The sequence below is a fragment of the Apus apus genome, chromosome 1 (genome assembly GCF_020740795.1).
Source record: "Apus apus isolate bApuApu2 chromosome 1, bApuApu2.pri.cur, whole genome shotgun sequence".
Taxonomy (NCBI): Eukaryota; Metazoa; Chordata; class Aves; order Apodiformes; family Apodidae; genus Apus; species Apus apus.
In genome coordinates this window covers 166,543,630-166,561,330 of record NC_067282.1, presented here as the reverse complement: position 1 = coordinate 166,561,330, position 17,701 = coordinate 166,543,630, and the positions used below count along the sequence as shown (strand labels likewise).

The window sequence follows — 17,701 nt, the reverse complement described above, 5'->3', positions numbered from 1 at the left end:
CTATATAATCCTAGATCCAAACATCTATTTTTAGTTTCATTAACAGAATACAAATGATGCCTTACACAAAATGTTGCTACAAAATTATAATCATGCTAATTACAGCCAACACATTTCCAAATATATGGTTTATAAATTCACACATTACTCTCTTGATTTGTTTAGTCTTAATAGAAATAACATAGTAAATAGCATAGCAAATTAAGCAAGTATTAAATTGTTGGTTTTACTGGTGACCAAGAAAAAAGTTTCTTAGATTTCAAGGTAATTAAACTGAAGAGAGTTTTGCAACTGAACACTTAAAGTTTCTCTCTTAACATGGGATTTAAAAGAAATAAGCCAAAAAAACACAAGGGGATAGATTAACCTAAACAAGCACAGAAATAAACTTAGTAATCAAAAGTGGAAGTCTCTACCACCACCAGCAGATCGTTACACAACAAAACGCAAATTAAGCACAGGCTCAGATAAACGTCATTCTAGTGAAGCCCAGGAGATATATGCAAGTGAAGAACTGGATTTTTCTTAACCTTCTCACATGGTATAATTGATGACCCACCTATGGATACTGGAAGATGACTGTTATGAAGATAGCATCAGAAATAATATAAAACTACTACTGAGCTGTGGGTGAGCTGCTGGGGTCAAGCAGTGGGGAGAGGAGCTAGAGGAGCCCTTGGGAACAGAGGCAGTCTCAGTGTGCTCCCACCTGTAAAAGTCTGCTGAGACCTCACCTCCCCCCAAACCAACAAATAAAAACAGTGTGTCCTTGTCAGGAAAGTAGCTTATTCCCAGTCTCAAGAGCCGTGTGCAGGATACAGCTTCAATCTAGTCTCACTATACATTATTACACATGACTCTTACAACCTGCTTTTTTTGTTTTGTACTGTTTTTAATTTACAAAAAGAAACTACCTGTCTGCCTATGTCAATCCGCTTCCTGACAAATGGGATTACCTTGCTTAAAATTCACCTACTCTCTTGTGGCTGGGGTGACTGCCTTCAAAATATTGTGATGAATTTCATGCAGGGTGGAATGTAGGTTCGCTAGGGACTGCAGAAAGAAGGGTTAAACATTAAGATTTTTATGAAACCATTATTTTAATTTTAGGCTCTTACCATCAGTATCCCTGTACTTTATATCATATTTCAAGTTTGGACCTGAGTCCACGCACATGTCCACATTTCACCTGACTTTCACTTTGTGTGGAGGCCAATCCATACTTAGACATACAAAAATAATAGAGTAATAGCACAAAATAGAAATAAACTCTGGGAAACAGTACAAGAGGAAAAACCCATAGGCTTTTACAAGCCTAAGCCATGCCTAAACACACCACTCCCTGTGGTTTTGACTGAGTAAACATATTCTCACAAGCTGCTCCAGGTAACGCCTTTGTCACTGCCACTATGTCAAGAAATCACTTTAGAATTGTCCCCATTCCACCTCTCAAAGGACAAGTAACATTTAGAGATAGCCTTAAAATTTGGGATGCCATGAATAACTGCATACCTAAGGCTTAGGTACCAACCAGGAGTAACAACCTGAGTGGAGTGACTGGGTAATTTTGCCTATGGCAAACTGGGTAACTAATTGCCTCTGCAATTGGGGGGAGCAGCTGCTGGAGTGGGTCAGAAACATCAGCAGAGGAGAAACAGCACCTGAACTGCAGCGCAGAACACACACTGTGCTGCTTTTCAGGGCTATGAACACCCTGTTGCTTAAACAGTAGATGGGACAGCAGGGACTCAAAACATTTTCAATATTAGGTCATTATTACACTTTCAGGCTAATTACCAGAGAAGATTCCCAAATATAAGAAAGGGCTGAATTCAGAACTAAATCTGCTCTTCTCCCCCAAAGACTAAGTTAATGCCTTTTTTCTTCCTTGAGCCACTGCATATCTTGTAATGTGCTTAAGACTCCAGGATTGGAAACCCAACAGCCATGTCCTGAACAACCAGCAGTCCAGGACAAAGAGGAGACACTCCTCTCCAAGGTAAAAAGGTGCCATCTTCTCAGCTCTTCACACAAAACAGGGTATCAGTAGCTCAAAAGGGAAAACTAATCATCCACAAAATATAAAATGACAGTCAATGAAATATAGCATCTGACTGGATGAGCCTTCAGACTTGAGAAGTTTCACCAGAAACAGGTCAGAAAAAGAAGTTTTATGTAATTGTCACTTTGAGATTCTCTCTTTTATCTCTGGCATGCTGAAGAATTCTATGTATCATAAAATCTCTGGTCTTTCCTCTTCCCAATGACAGGAATGACACTATTTAAATCAAATAGCCAGGAGGCAATTCACACAACAAAATATTTTTAACAGTTTCTAAGGAACTGCAGTAAATCTGGAAGTGTGCAGATGTGCAAATGGTAAAAAACAATGTGAAACAGAACAGTGCTCTCCCTGTTTTACCTGTATTTAGAGAAAACCTAGTTTGAGACCGTAAAAGCAGCTTCTGCAGACATCCCCCACTGCTGCCAGACTTCACATGCTCTGTGCCCCAGTTGTTAGACTGCCACAAAGCAAATCATTAATCTCTGGCCAGCAAGTTGGTCAGCAGTTTGAACAGAGTATGCAGAAGCTTGTGCAAGGGCAAAACAGTCTCAGTAAAACACAGAACCCAAGCGCCTGCTGAAGTGCCAGGGCTGGTGGAAGTTCCCGAGGCGCTGAGGCCACCTGGGCAAACAGGACACAGAACCATGCAGTTCCAAAACATCTCTTTGTTCATGCTGGACCTGTCACATGAAGCAGCTACCAAAAGCATGTGGAAACAGCAAGAATATGAGTTTCTTTTCCCTGTGTTTGATTCTGCAGCCACCAAAAATTGTTCTAAAAAACCCCAAATACTTTTCCTAGCCTTCAGTAAAGAAATCACTCTAGCAACACTAAGTTTCACTGGTTTTCATATGCAGATGGCTGTAACAGTGTGTCAGTCTGGAAAAAAACCCGCATGTTATCAAGAATATATATGAACTTTCAATGGAAAATTGTAGTCAAACAAAGCATTGCTGCCAGAACACCTGAAACAACTTTGGTAGATAGACTCTTCTGAAGAAACTGAAAAAGTGACAGCATAAATTAATGGGGGAAAAAAATACTGATTTCCCATTGTAATAATCTCAAGTTTAGCAAATAGGATTTGTGCCTATGTTTTTAAATATCCTACTTTTTAATGGCAGATTAAAAAAAATAGCCAGCAATGGCACATAGAGAACCTGTGTGATACCACTATCAGCTGCAGCTGTTCAATTACTCAAAACTTCCCACACCAAATCAGAAGTTTTTAAGACACAGCAGCAAAAGAGGTATATTGACATCCAGGTGATAGGAAGATTAAAGCAAATTGTATTAGGTCGAAAATTCCTGTAAGGGAAAAAAAAAAAAGAATAGAAAACAACCAAATGCCCAGAATAAAATCCCAAATGACTGAAGTCTGAACTGAAACATTGTCTCAGGTTTTCACATAAGACTGCGTTATTGTCTATGTAAACTGTTCTCATGATGACACCGACTTTTGCAGTAGCACCACAACTCAACCCAGGATAGTTAAAATCAAGAGTTGTACAAGGTAGTATCACATAAACAAATTTGCCAGAGCACATGCCAGCCAGTCGTGATGCGAAATTATTCTTAATTCTACTAGTTTGACTGAAGTGAAGTCAATGGAAGATGCACAATCTCCTAACACACAAGATCTATGTTGGCATATACTGCAGTGGCCCACCACTGCCTGCCCCAGGCTAACAGTTATGTTTTTCCCCATTATATTCAAAACCACAATATACACAAAAATATTTTTATTCATAAAAACATTCAGTCCAGACCACTCTGAAGGCTGAACTCCCCTCCCGCCTTGCTTACAACTTGCAAGCTCTGTGGCTCATGTCATACAGGAAACCTTTAATGTGCCAGGAAAACTAATCACATCAAACTTGCACAAATACTCAAACCTCTGAAAGAGGCAAAGTTCACCTTTGCCTAGAATGTACACAGGATCCTCTGCATGTGGATGACCAGGCATTGCAGATCTGCAGTGCAAATCAGCTGTGCTTTCTCATATTTGAATCTTCAAGTATGTGTTGATCATAACTCAGTTTTCCACAAATTTCAGCTGGTTAACATTTTTCTTCCTATTCTTCCAAGGGGAAAGGAGTGCATTACCTGCCTGGGCCTAAAAAGAGATCTTTTAGTCTCTGGCACTAAATTTTGAGACACATCCATTTGATAAGAAGACACAGGAAAACGTATATAACAACCATTCTTTATTAATGATTTCAGAAGTCATCTTCTGAGTAATTATCCTCCATTTTTTGCAGCGGCCGCTGAACACCAACTATTAGATCTATGGAGAGAAGCTGTGAAACACAATGAAGAACTGAAGTGACTAACTGGTATTTGCAATACACTGATTCTAAGCCTTTCTCATCGATCAGTAGTGGCTGATTTTTTCTGAGTGTATTTATGGTTTTGAGGTAGAATTTCATAAAGCTGTTTTGTTCTGCTGTCCTGTATAAGGACCTGGGGATACTTAGCAAAGCATCAGCAACAACATTAGCTATGACAGTTACCTCTGACTGCTGAAGCTGTTTTGCATAGCACTGAATATAATAATGTAACAGGATTTCAAAGTAACCTCCTACTGGCAAAACTGATCCTGCTTCTATGAGGGACCTGGAATAATTCTGTACAGCACTTGCACAGCTCTTTTCATGTTTCAATGGAACTATATTGCAACTTGTTTTCTCTAGGTCTTCGCCAACATCTAGGCGTTCACCGGCAGTGACTACATTAGCATAATCTGCTGTGGATAAAGCAGTGCTGTGGCTCCTCTGATTGTCCAGACGGGAGTCACGACTACAGCTCCCGAGCATGCCACCTGGGTGCTCGCATTTCACACGTGGTTTCTCTATGCCCCTTGTAGCTCCATCACCTTCAGCGGAAACATTGAATTCTTTGATGTGTGAGATGGGATTTGAGGGTAGCTGCAAGTCTGTTTGCACACATGCTGGACTTTCACTTCCCTGTAAAACAGCATCTACAATCTGTGTCTCTGTTTCAGGTGTTTGCAGTTGTCGTTCAGAAACCTGACTACTGTTACAAGAAATTCCTTCTATTACCAGTTGCCTTTGCATGGCTGAAGGATGGCACCTGCAAACATCTGAGGCTTCACTCTGGCTTCCACCCTCTGCCTGGAATTCCTCCCTCTGATCAACTGTTTTAAACAGCTGCTGCAGCATTGTAAGCGCCCCTTGCAAAGCAGCCGCGTGTTGCTCGTTAACACCTTCCACCGGCCCACAAAGAATGAGGCAGTGGGGCTGAAAGCTGCACACGCTGGTGAAGCCGATGTGAGCCCACCGCTTTGAGCCCAGCAGCAAGGGCTGGCAAAACGTTGCCACCGCGGTTTCAGCGATTTCTTCCTGCGCGGTATCACCCAGAGGTGAATAAGGCAAGATTCCCGTGACTTCACCGATGAGGGCCACCTCCTCCTCCGACAGGCACTCTACCACAGACACGCCGTAGGATTTTGCACAGCAGATAACTACGTCCTCTTGCTTCACACTCGACAGTAACAGTTTGACGTTGCTGCGCTGGAAGCGTTTCATCAAGGCCTCCGTCCTGCCCGCGGCCCAGCGCAGGGAGGCCCGATACTGACCCTCGGACTCGGCAACAAACTCGACGCCGGGAGCCGTGAGGGCGGCCCGCAGGGGCTGCGTGACCAGCACGGCCCGCAGCTCCCCGTCAGCAGGGCAGTAGGCCGCGAAGTCCCTGCAGAGGACGATCCCGGGCAGGACCCTGGAGCTGGCCAGGGGGAGCCCGGGCACGGCGGCGTGCAGCTCCGCGAAGCGCCCCGCCAGCAGGCGCAGCAGCGGCGGGCAGAGCCCGGCGGGCGGGGCGCAGCGCCGGCAGTACTCGCCGCACAGCCGCGCCAGCGGCCGCCGCTCGCCCGGGCCCAGCCGGCCGGCCAGGTAGGCCTCCAGCAGCGCCTCCAGGGCCTCCCCGTCCGCCCGCCGCCCGGGGAAGGCCGGCAGGAGGTGCGGCCGCAGGCCCCGCGCCACGGCCCGCTCCAGCACCCGCGCCTCGAAGGCCCGCAGCGCCCGCCGCAGCCCCCCGCGCGGGCCCGCCGCCCGCAGCCCGCCCAGCACGCCGGCCAGCAGCACCACGAAGCTCTTGGCGCCGTCCCCCGTCGCGGCGCGGTGGCTGCAGGCGCAGGCCGCCATCATCCTGTCGGCAGACCGGCGGTTAGACGGCTCCGCCCGCCCCGGCCCCCGCCCCGGTCCCCGCCCCGGCCCCCGCCCGGCCCCCGCCCCGGCCCAGCGCCGTACCTGGCCGCGGGCGGCTCCAGGCCCAGCGCCTCCAGCAGGCGCCGCCCGTCCCGCGTCAGCAGCGCCCGCCCGCCGGGCCGCACCAGCAGCGCCCGCCCGCCCCGCGGCCCCAGGGCGCCGCGCACCGCGCCCGCCAGCGCCGCCGCCTCCTGCGCCAGCCGCCCCGGCTCCTGCCGCCCCGGCTCCCGCCGCCCCGCCATGGCAGCCCCGCCCCGCCCCTTCCGCCCGCCGCGCCGCAGGGCTGGGCCACGGGCCCCGCCCCAGCCGGGGCCGGGGCGGGCGCGGCCGCCGCAGGGCGGGCCCGGAGCGGGTCCCGGGGCCGTGCGAGAAACGGGAGGCCCTGAGGGGTGGGGGCCCTGAGGCAGGCCCGGTCCCGGTCCCGGCGCATGGAAGGGAGCAGCGCGGAGGTGCGACACGTCTTTATTGAGTGCGGCGGGAGCGGCCCCAGCCCCGAGCCCTCCCGCTCCGCCGCCCTGGAACAAACAGCGGGCCCAGGGGGTGCAGCGCGGGGCAGCAACACGCGGGCGGGCTCGGTGCGGCTGAAGACTCAACTTTCCCGCTTGGTCAAACGAAAGGCCGGGGCGCGGGGAGCGGCTGCGGGAGCCCGCCCGCCGCCCGCACTGCTGGGTTAAGGACAGAAAGCCGAAATAATCTGCCCGTGAGGGTGCTGGTTTGTTATGGCTATTTCTGTCATACCACAAACGAAGTATTGCAGCTTCCCTGTATCAAATCCTCCGCTCACGGCTCACCAGCCAGAACAGGAAATAATTTCACGTGTTTTAAGAGTTAATTCCTTTCCCGCCCCCCGGGTCTGACGAAGCAGGAAAGTTAGTTTTCAAACGCAAAAGCCCTCACAAAAGGTCAGATGTTACATATGGCACAAACTTGACAAATCTTCTTTACATATCTCAAGAACAGCAAGAAACCCATCAAAAAGGCACTGTTTACAATACTTGAATAGCTCCTAAATTTGCTGTGATTTCGGGATACCCTTGAAATAACAATCGTTAAAACTTAGATGTACAGAATCCTTGTTATATGCTATTTACACAAACAGTGGTAAAGCAATAGCCGTTAAGAAACTATACAAAACACTGAATCCAAAGTCTGTTTCATAAACACCAGTCTAGCAAAAAAAAAAAAAAAAAAATTCCCAAAGGGAATTCCCAAAGGGCAGTGAACAACAACAAAGTAACGGGGGGGAAGAAACCACCATGACTACATTTTATGGGACAACCTTTCAAACAATGTATAAGATTTAATGGGTGGGTTGGGTGCGGAAACAATCTTAAGTAACGACAACTATTTAAAGAAATCAACATGTGAAATGCAACAAACATCATCTAGGGCTGAAAGTGATGTTTACTACATTTCACATGGTGTATTCTTACCTTAGGTCATCTGTACCTAACTAGGCAGTCTGTATCTACGTGGCAAATTAAAGGCTTAGAACACATTTGAAAAAAACAACAAAACAAACCCAAACCAACAAAACCACATGGCAATAAATTTTGAAAATATTTCCTGTACAAGAAAACCCAAACAAAACAAAACAAGGTTTGTAAATCAAATGTGAAAACAAGTGCTGTTTTAAACTTTAAAACTAGTAGGAGGCCACAGTCCTCAAACATCTGCAAACTGTACAATTAGTTTTTGTAACTATGTGCAGGGCTCAGTATTAAGTACTTAATATTCAAGATCAGCTACACAGCAGGATTGAATAGGACAATGGTGATGCACTAAAGAAAAGGCTTTGTACACACCTGTGACCAGCTGTACTGGAAAAATCAAACAAGGAATTTCTTTGCTCTATTTATATGAGGGAATATCATACAAAACCCAGCGAAGCAGGAATTACTAGGTTTTCAATGTACTTTTCAGACTTTTAAGTTATGTAATGATACAGTCAAGCAGAAGTCGGCAAATTTTGTCAAAAAGTTCCATCATATATACTTTACCTTCTTGGGCCATCACTAAAACCACTTTTACAACAGAATTAAACTCTAAAAAATAAGTTGAAAAGGAAAATAAGAACAGGCATTTTGTCTCTCTCTGTTCGTGTCTTCTACTTATCTTCAGTTGAGCATGAATTTCAGATACGGACTGTCCGTTTAGTCTGACACTGTACAACACTGCACTGCCAGCCAGCTGGGTCAAATCCACACTTACTACTATGCAGTCCATGTAAAAATACATGCAGACTGTGTTATTAACTGATCTTGAATAGAAGTAATTAAAAAGTCAACATGAAAGGGCAGAAAGACATTCTTATTTACAAAGAAGATAAAAAAGCTTGTAACTATCAGTCAGGAAGTTTCAGCACCTCAAATTAACAAAGTATTATTACAGGGGATTGAAGTTATTGCCCAAATTCTCACTCATTTCCTCTGGTATTACTCCCATGTACAGAGTATGCTTAAAGGCTTGTAATGGATCTTAAGACAGGTAAAGCTTTGACATCTGAATACAATAATGAATGGCCAAATTCCAGGCAGAGAACATCAAATTAAAACTATAGTCTGGTTTCTTTATGCCATTTTATACATTACTAAGAACTTCAGCTTCTGTTTGGAGACTTAACTTAGGGATTTATTTTTTTTTTTAATGTTTTTGTAACAGCAAAGAGCTTCATATATTCACAAATTTTACCCCATCAGTTGTAGATGTAATAGAAGTCAAATCAAGTTTGGTCTTGCCCATGTGTACAAGATCACTCTGGTTAAGGTACCACATTCCAGAAAATCATTCAAGACCAAACTATGCTAATATGAAGTTGTAAGAAATAAGCTGAAGTTGACTGCTTAAGCAATAAAGTTTTCTGTAGCTGAGGTCCAAAAGGAGGGGAAGGTAAAAGAGAAGGGGAGGCATGTGAAGATGTGTCAGCCACAGGAATACATGAGCTAGACTGACAGGTAACAAATAGAATTTTCACTAAACACCGGGCAAGACTGATACAGAACAGAAAGGCAGATCACCTGGACAGTCAGGAAAGCTGCCTGAGGCTGAGGGATAACCAGGCCATAGTAAAAAGCCACGAGTAACCTTTGAACTATTCCACTGCCCGGGACGGATTTGATTTCTGAGCAGATCCTCTGAAAACAAACTTGGCTGCCCTTTGCATTGTGCCGCCCTTCCTCCTCTTGTCTCATCAGGGTTGCTAAGTACCTTTACAGTACTACAGCCCCCTTCTGACTTGGTACGCTTGACTGGCATAAAGAATTCACCAGGTAAACACTGGCACAACATTTTTTTGCTGAAGTTTTACAAGTTCTATGCATGCATATATTTGTGCAAATCAAAGTGTTAAAAACCCTGTTTTTTCAGTTGAAACTTAAGCTTCACATTAATCTGTATGGCTACAGCATAATGAATAGGTGTGTCTGTGTGTCCTGTTAGGTAGTATATATTGCAGTAAGGAGGGATTTAAGACAGACTTAGGATTTCGCTCTCATTTGCTTTGACGTGTGTTGTTAGCCCTCCCACAATTTCTGAAGATCCTCCTCTTGTAAACACACGTTTTCATTTGCAAGGGAACTCAGGACAGTGCCCAAATTCTGTTATCCATTGTCTGCCTTTTGGGATGATAAACTCAAGCTACATACTAAGCACACCTCTGCGTCTTCACATTTTGTCTTAAAAATAAGAAAGAGCCAGCATCAGCAGTCTGTCTGCATACTGCAACATGGCCATACACAAATGTAAATTCAAAGCTGTAGGTTTTCTAGACTTACAAACAAACCGTAAATCCTTGACATTTGAAATTCATGAGAGAGTGTGGACCAAGACAGTACGCTACCGGGTGCTGTACTGTTAAAAATGTGCTCTATACAGTAGATGCAGGAATGGTTGTATGAATAATCTGAAGTTCTAAAACTATAAAAATAAAACAGCTGGCTTACAAGCCACTGTAGTAATTCAGGATAAAAACTGTCATACTTCCAAAACAAATCAAGGACATTACATTGCAGAATTCCCAAAGACTTCAGCTTTTTACTCGCCAATTCCTGACACTCGTGATCATGTATTTGTTGGACCTTAAACAAAAGTTTACTTCCAAACACCCAATGACGTTTACAAAATCTGTTGGCTACTTCAAAAGTTCCTCTGTTACAAAAAATGCTAAGTTTCCGTGTAACAAAGTACGCTCGTTTATCATTCTGTGGTAACAGGAATCACATCCTACCTACAGGGTCTGACCTCTAGATTTTTAACTTCATCTGTGCTGTGATGAAGATTCATCAGTAGAGCATGTGACATAATATAAAACACAAGGCTGATGTCGTATGTCTGTGGGACAGAGGCACACACCAGGAGCAAGAGTGTACTGGCACTTACGCAGTTCTTACTTCCACTGGGTAGATGGGAGTATGATTCTGAACCATGGAGGCAGAGGCAAAGTTCTGTAAGTGGATGCTACAGGGCTCTTAGATAATGTTGCATCATTTAAAGTCCCACCTAAAAATATGGTCCCTAGTAAGAGTTTGATCATTCCAGTTCGAAAAGGCCCTTGTTCACACTTCCTATTTGAACAAGAAATTAATGATAAGCTGCAGCAGAACCATCAGTAAAATGAAGACATAGTGCTTAAACTGCAAGAAATGGTAGTCCACAGGTGGTGAATTAGAAGCGACTCTATTTCGTAGAGCCATAATGTCTCTGCAAGATAAAAAAATAATATCCTGTAAATTACAGTTTGGACAACTTGGCATTTTCTAGTATGTTAGGGCTCCCTGCAAAAGACAGTTTTTGAGGAAAACTATGAAACATCATTGAGCAAACAACATTGGGGAAGCAGGGTAGTTTTAAAGACATCAGAAAGATTCATACTGGTCTCCAAGGGAAAAAAAGCTAAAAAATGAGTATTCTCTAAACCATTTTAAAGCAATTTATATAATACTACCTCTTAATGTCTTCTTGTGTTTCCTTTATAGATTCAATGGCACTCTGCAGTTCACCAAGGTCTGCCCCTTTTTTCCTTATTCTTGTATTATGCTTCAGAAGTTGCGCTGGAAAAATACAAAAGCCAGGTGTAGTTCACTGAAGTAACTGCTAAGTCAAAAAAGGAACAAAGTACTAACGAAAAACTCAGCCAGCTGCAAAAATGAGGAGAAAGCTTCCTAACTAAGCTTTTTTAATAAACTTTATTTATTCTATACTTTATTTCTAAACTAAAGCTTTATTTCAGAGTCACCTATAGCACAGAAGGACAGCAATCACTATATTGTTTAACTTCTGCAAGCATTATCAACAACAAAAATCTGCCTTCTAACAACTTACCAACCTACAAATTAAAACAATTCAAAAGAAGACATTCTGCTTCTTTTTGTCCAGAAAGAACTTCACATTGGGTGAAACTTTTTCATCATTATTTTCAGCATTGTTTCATCATATAAGCATCAAGACAAGACGAGTCCATGTGACTACAGAACTCCATTTGCCTAATAAATTTATAATTTCTGTATACATATGTATCTTTTCCTACCTTCACTCCCAGAGGAATCCTGGTTATCAGGCTCTGGGGATGAGAAACCACACTCCCCTTTCTTCTGACTGGTTGGCTTTCGTTTGATTTTTGGAACATTCACCTACAATTGATAAATGTATTAATTACTTCCGGACAACCAGATGTGTAGCAAAGCAGCACATTCAAACAGTAATATTTAAAAGCACAATATCTAACAGAACTTCAAGTTACAATTTTTGATGTATAAGCAGCCTAAAATGTGTGCATCTTCCCATTTAATGGAAAATACACATTAAACTGTTGAGAACAAGTCTGCATATTTTATATTCCTATCCAATCAACCCATCTCTACCACTTAGGACCCAACATGGAAGTGAAAGACAATGGACTGGATAAACCACATTTCTGTAGGATAGCAGTAGTATTCCCCATCACTAACAATGCTTTGATGACCTCTATACGTTTAATGCAACACATACAAGTCCCTGGATCTTGCTGTGCCTGCTAACAGAACTGGAACATACCATCGGTGTCCGATGTCGAACTTTAGTTTGGATGGTGCCATCTTTTTCAAATTGGATCATATCATTCAAAGGGTCCCATGGTCTGGTACTAGACAAAGTGAATATAATAGATTAGTTATATTAATTATATCCAGCAACTTATTTCAGAAATATTTTCCTGCTCAGAAACTATTTGCTATGGATAAGTTAAAGTTCCTTCTGTCTACATAGAAGCTGGACATGGAATAAGCAATCCTGTCTTCAAACTATAGCACAGTCCTAGACTGAAGGGCCAAGAGAGCCACAAAATAAACTTCTTATCCAGGCCAACCCATCATCCAGCTGGTAAGAGTACAAGCTATTGTATTAACCAACAATATAATTATTAATTTATTTGGCTAGTGATATGCATATGTCAAACGTGAAGAAGTTTTCTTCTTAATGTATAGTTACTATTTTAGAACTATAGGGAAATTACAGGATTTTACAAATTATTATTATTTTGGAGTGCTTTTTTGTGTTTTGTTGATTTTCTTTTAAAAGATGCCTAGAAAGCAGAGGTTAAGAATAGGAAGGTAAAGTTAAGAATCAGTCACCTCAAACCTGCTTTCATCCCAAAGTGGCTAATGGTATAAAGACTGGTTTCAAGAGGCACTAATGAGCTATGCAGTTTGCTTGTTCTGATTTTTCAAGAGTGCTTTTCCAGGTACAGGTTGATACAGAATTTAAAAAATCAAGCAGAAAACACACAATTCACTGGAGAACAACCAGCCAAAGGCAAAGACGGACATTCCCACCTTTTCAGGACAGAAACTTCTAAGTCAGCTGCATGAAGATCATCCTGATGCACAACTTTAGTGAGAGAAGATTAAGCATGGATTTCCTTTAATTTCCTCCTTTATGCCTTTTAAAACATTTGTAGCTGCTTCAGATGTTGTGAATGTAGACCTGCATTTACATCTTGGCTTAACCTTACTTGAATTAAACATCATCTAAGGTAACTGGGTAAGAACAAGGCATTGCTCTCCCAAAAGTCTTTTCTATCTGTAATCCAGATACCTAAATCCATAATCTAGATACCTTAACAAATGCCACAGCTCAGTGAACACAGCTTTCTCAGTAAGCATAAAAGACTGCTCTCTATATGGATCAGGTAGTGAGCTGGCATTATATGAGTAAAAGAAGACAGAAATTTCTCCCAGGGACTGCTGACAGTGCAGACTCTTTTCTAGCACACAGTAAAACTTCCGTGGTGCATCCTTGAACTGTAAGGCCCCAAGGAGACAACAAATAGGTCTTAAAAGCTGCAGGGGACAGTCTAACAGATTTAAAGTGCAGTATTTTTCCTGATAGTTTTGCACAAGGTTCAACAGTATGGGCAGTCAATTCAGCTGTACTATTCACAACTCTTCCAACAGGAAGAGCAATCAACAGGACTAGAAGGTTCAAACCAAGAAAGGGTGCTTCACAGAGCCCCTGCTGCAGGATGCTTTGGGTGCCACAAGTCTGCACAGACTGCAGAGGAAACCAAGGAAATATACAGAAAAGAAATCTATTGAGAGTTGCAAAAATACACAGAATCCCTGCTTGGTTCCAGGAAATCTCCAAGTTGCAAATTTGCTGGAGACGTGAAGAGTACTGAGGATTCTTGTACTCTTCCCCTGTACATACACTTAGGCCACTGCCTCAATGTTGCTATTCTTGTACAGAAACATGAAGGTTTCCCAGGTTTAGCCACGGGAATATACTTCCAGCATCAATGGCTTCAGAATTACTTAACTCAAGAGTATATAATCTTTGGATTTTTTACAATCTTTGCAATATAGTAACATTCTGGGTATTGGAAAAGAATCAAGAGAATGTGGGCGTTCTGTGAAAACCATCACTAGCAAAGGGCTCAGCTCCAAGCTGACTCTTTCAGGAGTTGGTGAGAATAAAAAATGCTCCCCAGCAGTTGGAAAGGCAGCTTCATCTTCTGATCCCAGTGATCACAGAAAAAGCTTCACAAACACTCATGTGAAAGGGCTTCACAAACACTCATGTGTACAGAGCATATTTAACAGATGAGCTGAGCCACCGGGTCCCAGCAGTAACCACTGCTGTAAACCTGTATATATTCTAACTTGTAACAAATGAAATTGCTCAGTTTGATTAAGTACAGGCTTTTCTGATTTCCAGCTGGTATTCCCATATGTAGCATATTTTCCAGTCTGGAAAAAATGTGTAGCAGCTCTGGTCAGTCTTCGGGGGAGAGGGAAAGGAGCACAAGGCATCCCAAAGTGCCATGCCCAAAAACCTCTGTAGCATAGCCTGGACTTGTGGAGGTACAAAACCATGGAAGTAAAAAATAAAAAGCCTATTGCGATTGTTACGTGAAGCAAGGTTTGCTGCATTGGCAAGCACTGCCTTTTCAACATGACATATTAATATCCTCTCTTTGGTGAAAGCCCTACCAAGCTCAGCTAAAAAATAATGCGTTTTAATTAAAACACATTTTAATTAATTAATTAACTAATTGAAACCAGTAGCATTGTGCATTTCATGAGTTTGAACTCAGGTACGTATCTGAAAGCACAGCAAGGGGCTCAGTGACCCTACCAAGCATTTAACAAACACCCTCTGTTACAAGCACTCCAGGACTCACTCAGCGTATTTGTAGTGCCATTCTCCAGTGACTGAATCCTGATCAAACAACTTGCATGTCCACTCTTCACCCTTAAGTTTCCTCTCTTTGGCACTCCTTCTCTGAGCTTCTTCCAGAATGTATTTCTCATGAGTAGCTTCTGTTTGGTCTTTATTATTTATTGCTCTTGTCACTTGTTGCCAAAGCCTGACAAACGAGCAATACAGAGAGTTACAATGTGGTTGACAGAAATAATTGCAAACTTTTTTTTAAATTATAGGCTAAGTAAAGGGATCAACCTCTAATAAAATATTACCATATTGTAATATAAGATTTATCTACACTTCTATCAAGACTTTCCATGACTGTAAGGTCTGAAATAATGATCTTGTATTTAATGGTCCTGCTTTCTCCTCTACAGGCTACTATCAGCAAACACAGGAAAGCAATAAATCATAATTTGTTAATAATTTGGAGAAGAATTGAGTTCTATTTTGTTAAAATAATTATACATGGTTCTAAAGAAAACTTACTTCTCTGACTCAAAGTCATCTTGCTCTTCAAACTTCACTGTGTATCTAGGTAATCTACGCTGCTTGATTTCAGATGTTGGGTTCCAGAATGTCTCCGAAATACCTGTCTTCTTGTCACTAATAGTAACTTCACTGTCCTGTAATATACATAATTCAGTTACCTTAACTTTAATAATCTCAAAGAGTGTCAAAATAACACAAAAGGGAGGAATAAACAATTTTTTTTGTAACAAGGATTTATTTTCTTTTGGATGCACATAGCTAAGAATATTAGATGTGCTAACTTTAAAATACAGTTTCTGCATTCTGTGCTAGCTCCAACTTGGAACAGAGATGCAACAGAACCATTACCACAGCCAAAAACAGTGGAGGCCGTGTGATCTCACCAGAACTGAAACAAGGTTAAATACTTAATGCTGATGCCATAACAATTCTTCATAGTACTACAACATAAACTAAAAATATTTCACAAGCAGAAATGTATTTTCTTCACAAACTACCAAATGTACAGAACCCTCCCACCTTTTAACAATTGCAAGTATGTTGAATCTGTATTTTTTTTATAACTGTCTTTCTATAAAAGTGGCACTCAATCAACTTTTTTTTTTTAATAATCTTGAGTCTTTTTTGCAGCTAAGTGTTATTCTCACCTGTCTCAAATACCAGCCAGAATTTATAAAACACCATCACTCACTACTTACCCAGTGACCCTCCAAAATAGCCAGAACTTCTTTGCCAAGCTTAATTTTCCCTGATATTTGGTTAACACTGTCGTTGTTACCCAAAAAAGGCTGCAAAACAAAAATCAATGTTTTCATGTTTGTTTTAATAGCAAATTATTTTTGCACTTATGTTTAGTGTTAGGGAAAAAAGTGCATTTAGGTAATGTGATGTAAACAACCCTGATGGCTTTTAATACTATAACTTCTGCCTATTTAATCCCCAAAACAAAGTCTAAAACCACAATAAAATGTTCTGTGCTGTACTTTCAGAAAAGATTTGCTGAACAAAAGCATTTTCAAAGAAATGTGGAAAGAAAATGGAAAATAATACAGAAAACAGCGACACAATGATACCTTGAAGGAAACAGTCATTTGCTACACTAAATTCACCACTTTGCCAAGGACCATTTGCTCCTAGAGATTAACCCTTGCGGAAGCAGCAACAAAAATGATTGCTATGGATTTTCTTCAGCCTTTTTGATAGGCTGCACATGTACCCTGTGGGCTGATGAGGCAAAATATCAATTAACACAGCCTTCTAACTTTTATGTTTCCACTATAACTTCAACTGAATACAGTTTCCCTCTCCACATGCACACCTCTGAACTATTTGTTTAACTTTAAATCAGTTTCTGCCTCAAAGATGGTGTATTTCAGAAGTGCAAGCCATCTGTAAGTAGCTTAGAAACCTTTGTTTAGCTTTTGTGAGTGGCAAGGTGCAAGAAATAGCCCATGAATATTGTTGCTTAGCACTGGACATTAGACTGATTTAAATGTTAACCAAGGCCTTTGCACATCATCTTTATTCAAGGTGTCATGAGCAACTGTCATGACAGAATAGGGGAACCTGGGTCTGAGTTCTCCTGCAAGGGCTCTTCGGGAGTTTAAAGAGCATGAACACTTTTAGATAATTAAAAATCACCACAGTATATTAACAACAGTATACAAAATACCCAAACCACTGGTCGGATCACTAAACACTTCTGTTACTGGGCTTTCCTAAACACACACTGTTGCTAATGCTGCAGGTAAGACACACTGGTGCTTTTTCCTCACTACAGCTGTTCTTAAGATTCATACAGCTTAGCAAAGTTTGCATCTGTTGTTACCAGAGATGAAGACAACACTCTATATATAACAATATAATTCCTTTCAAAAAATAATAATAATTAAAAATAAATAAATCACTATTTGCTAGATACAAGATACACACAGCTGGATATGTAGCAATTAAAATTAGTTTCTCAGTTTTGCAAAAGACAATTCAATATTCAATATCAGACTGAATCTAAGGAGTGACCCAATACTATTTTTCTTTTAAATTATCATTATACACGCATTCTCCTCCTTGTGCCCACTTGCAGCATTTATTAACCTTGAGTTTGAATTCAATTGCTGCACTGTAGCCAGTTTTCTCACAGGTGATGCTGACTGTTCCCCCAAGCTCTAAGGTCATTGTGCCATAAAGAATTCCTGCAAGAGAAGAAAAAAAAAGAAAAAAGCTAAATTGGATGCTTGTAACT

General features: G+C 42.0%; 2 protein-coding genes across 5 annotated transcripts in view; both read right to left on the bottom strand.

The window, feature by feature from the left end:
• Nucleotides 1-4,257: 4,257 nt before the first annotated feature.
• On the bottom strand, nt 4,258-6,533 carry BBS10 (Bardet-Biedl syndrome 10). Its single transcript, XM_051622010.1, has 2 exons — nt 6,334-6,533; nt 4,258-6,232 (listed from the first exon to the last, which is right to left on the bottom strand). The coding sequence occupies exons 1-2, from the start codon at nt 6,531-6,533 to the stop codon at nt 4,285-4,287; spliced, it is 2,148 nt and encodes a 715-aa protein (XP_051477970.1). The 3' UTR covers nt 4,258-4,284.
• Nucleotides 6,534-7,525: 992 nt separating this feature from the next.
• The window catches only part of OSBPL8 (oxysterol binding protein like 8), a 95,035-nt gene continuing 84,859 nt past the window's right edge, over nt 7,526-17,701 (bottom strand). For all 4 annotated transcript variants that reach the window (XM_051626265.1, XM_051626274.1, XM_051626291.1 and 1 more), the window contains 8 exons: nt 17,554-17,651; nt 16,158-16,247; nt 15,457-15,593; nt 14,945-15,130; nt 12,322-12,409; nt 11,816-11,918; nt 11,234-11,339; nt 7,526-10,989 (listed from right to left, as the gene is read on the bottom strand). In XM_051626265.1, coding sequence (XP_051482225.1) covers nt 10,854-10,989; nt 11,234-11,339; nt 11,816-11,918; nt 12,322-12,409; nt 14,945-15,130; nt 15,457-15,593; nt 16,158-16,247; nt 17,554-17,651 — 944 coding nt within the window. In that variant the 3' untranslated portion in view covers nt 7,526-10,853. The remainder of the gene's footprint in view (nt 10,990-11,233; nt 11,340-11,815; nt 11,919-12,321; nt 12,410-14,944; nt 15,131-15,456; nt 15,594-16,157; nt 16,248-17,553; nt 17,652-17,701) is intronic.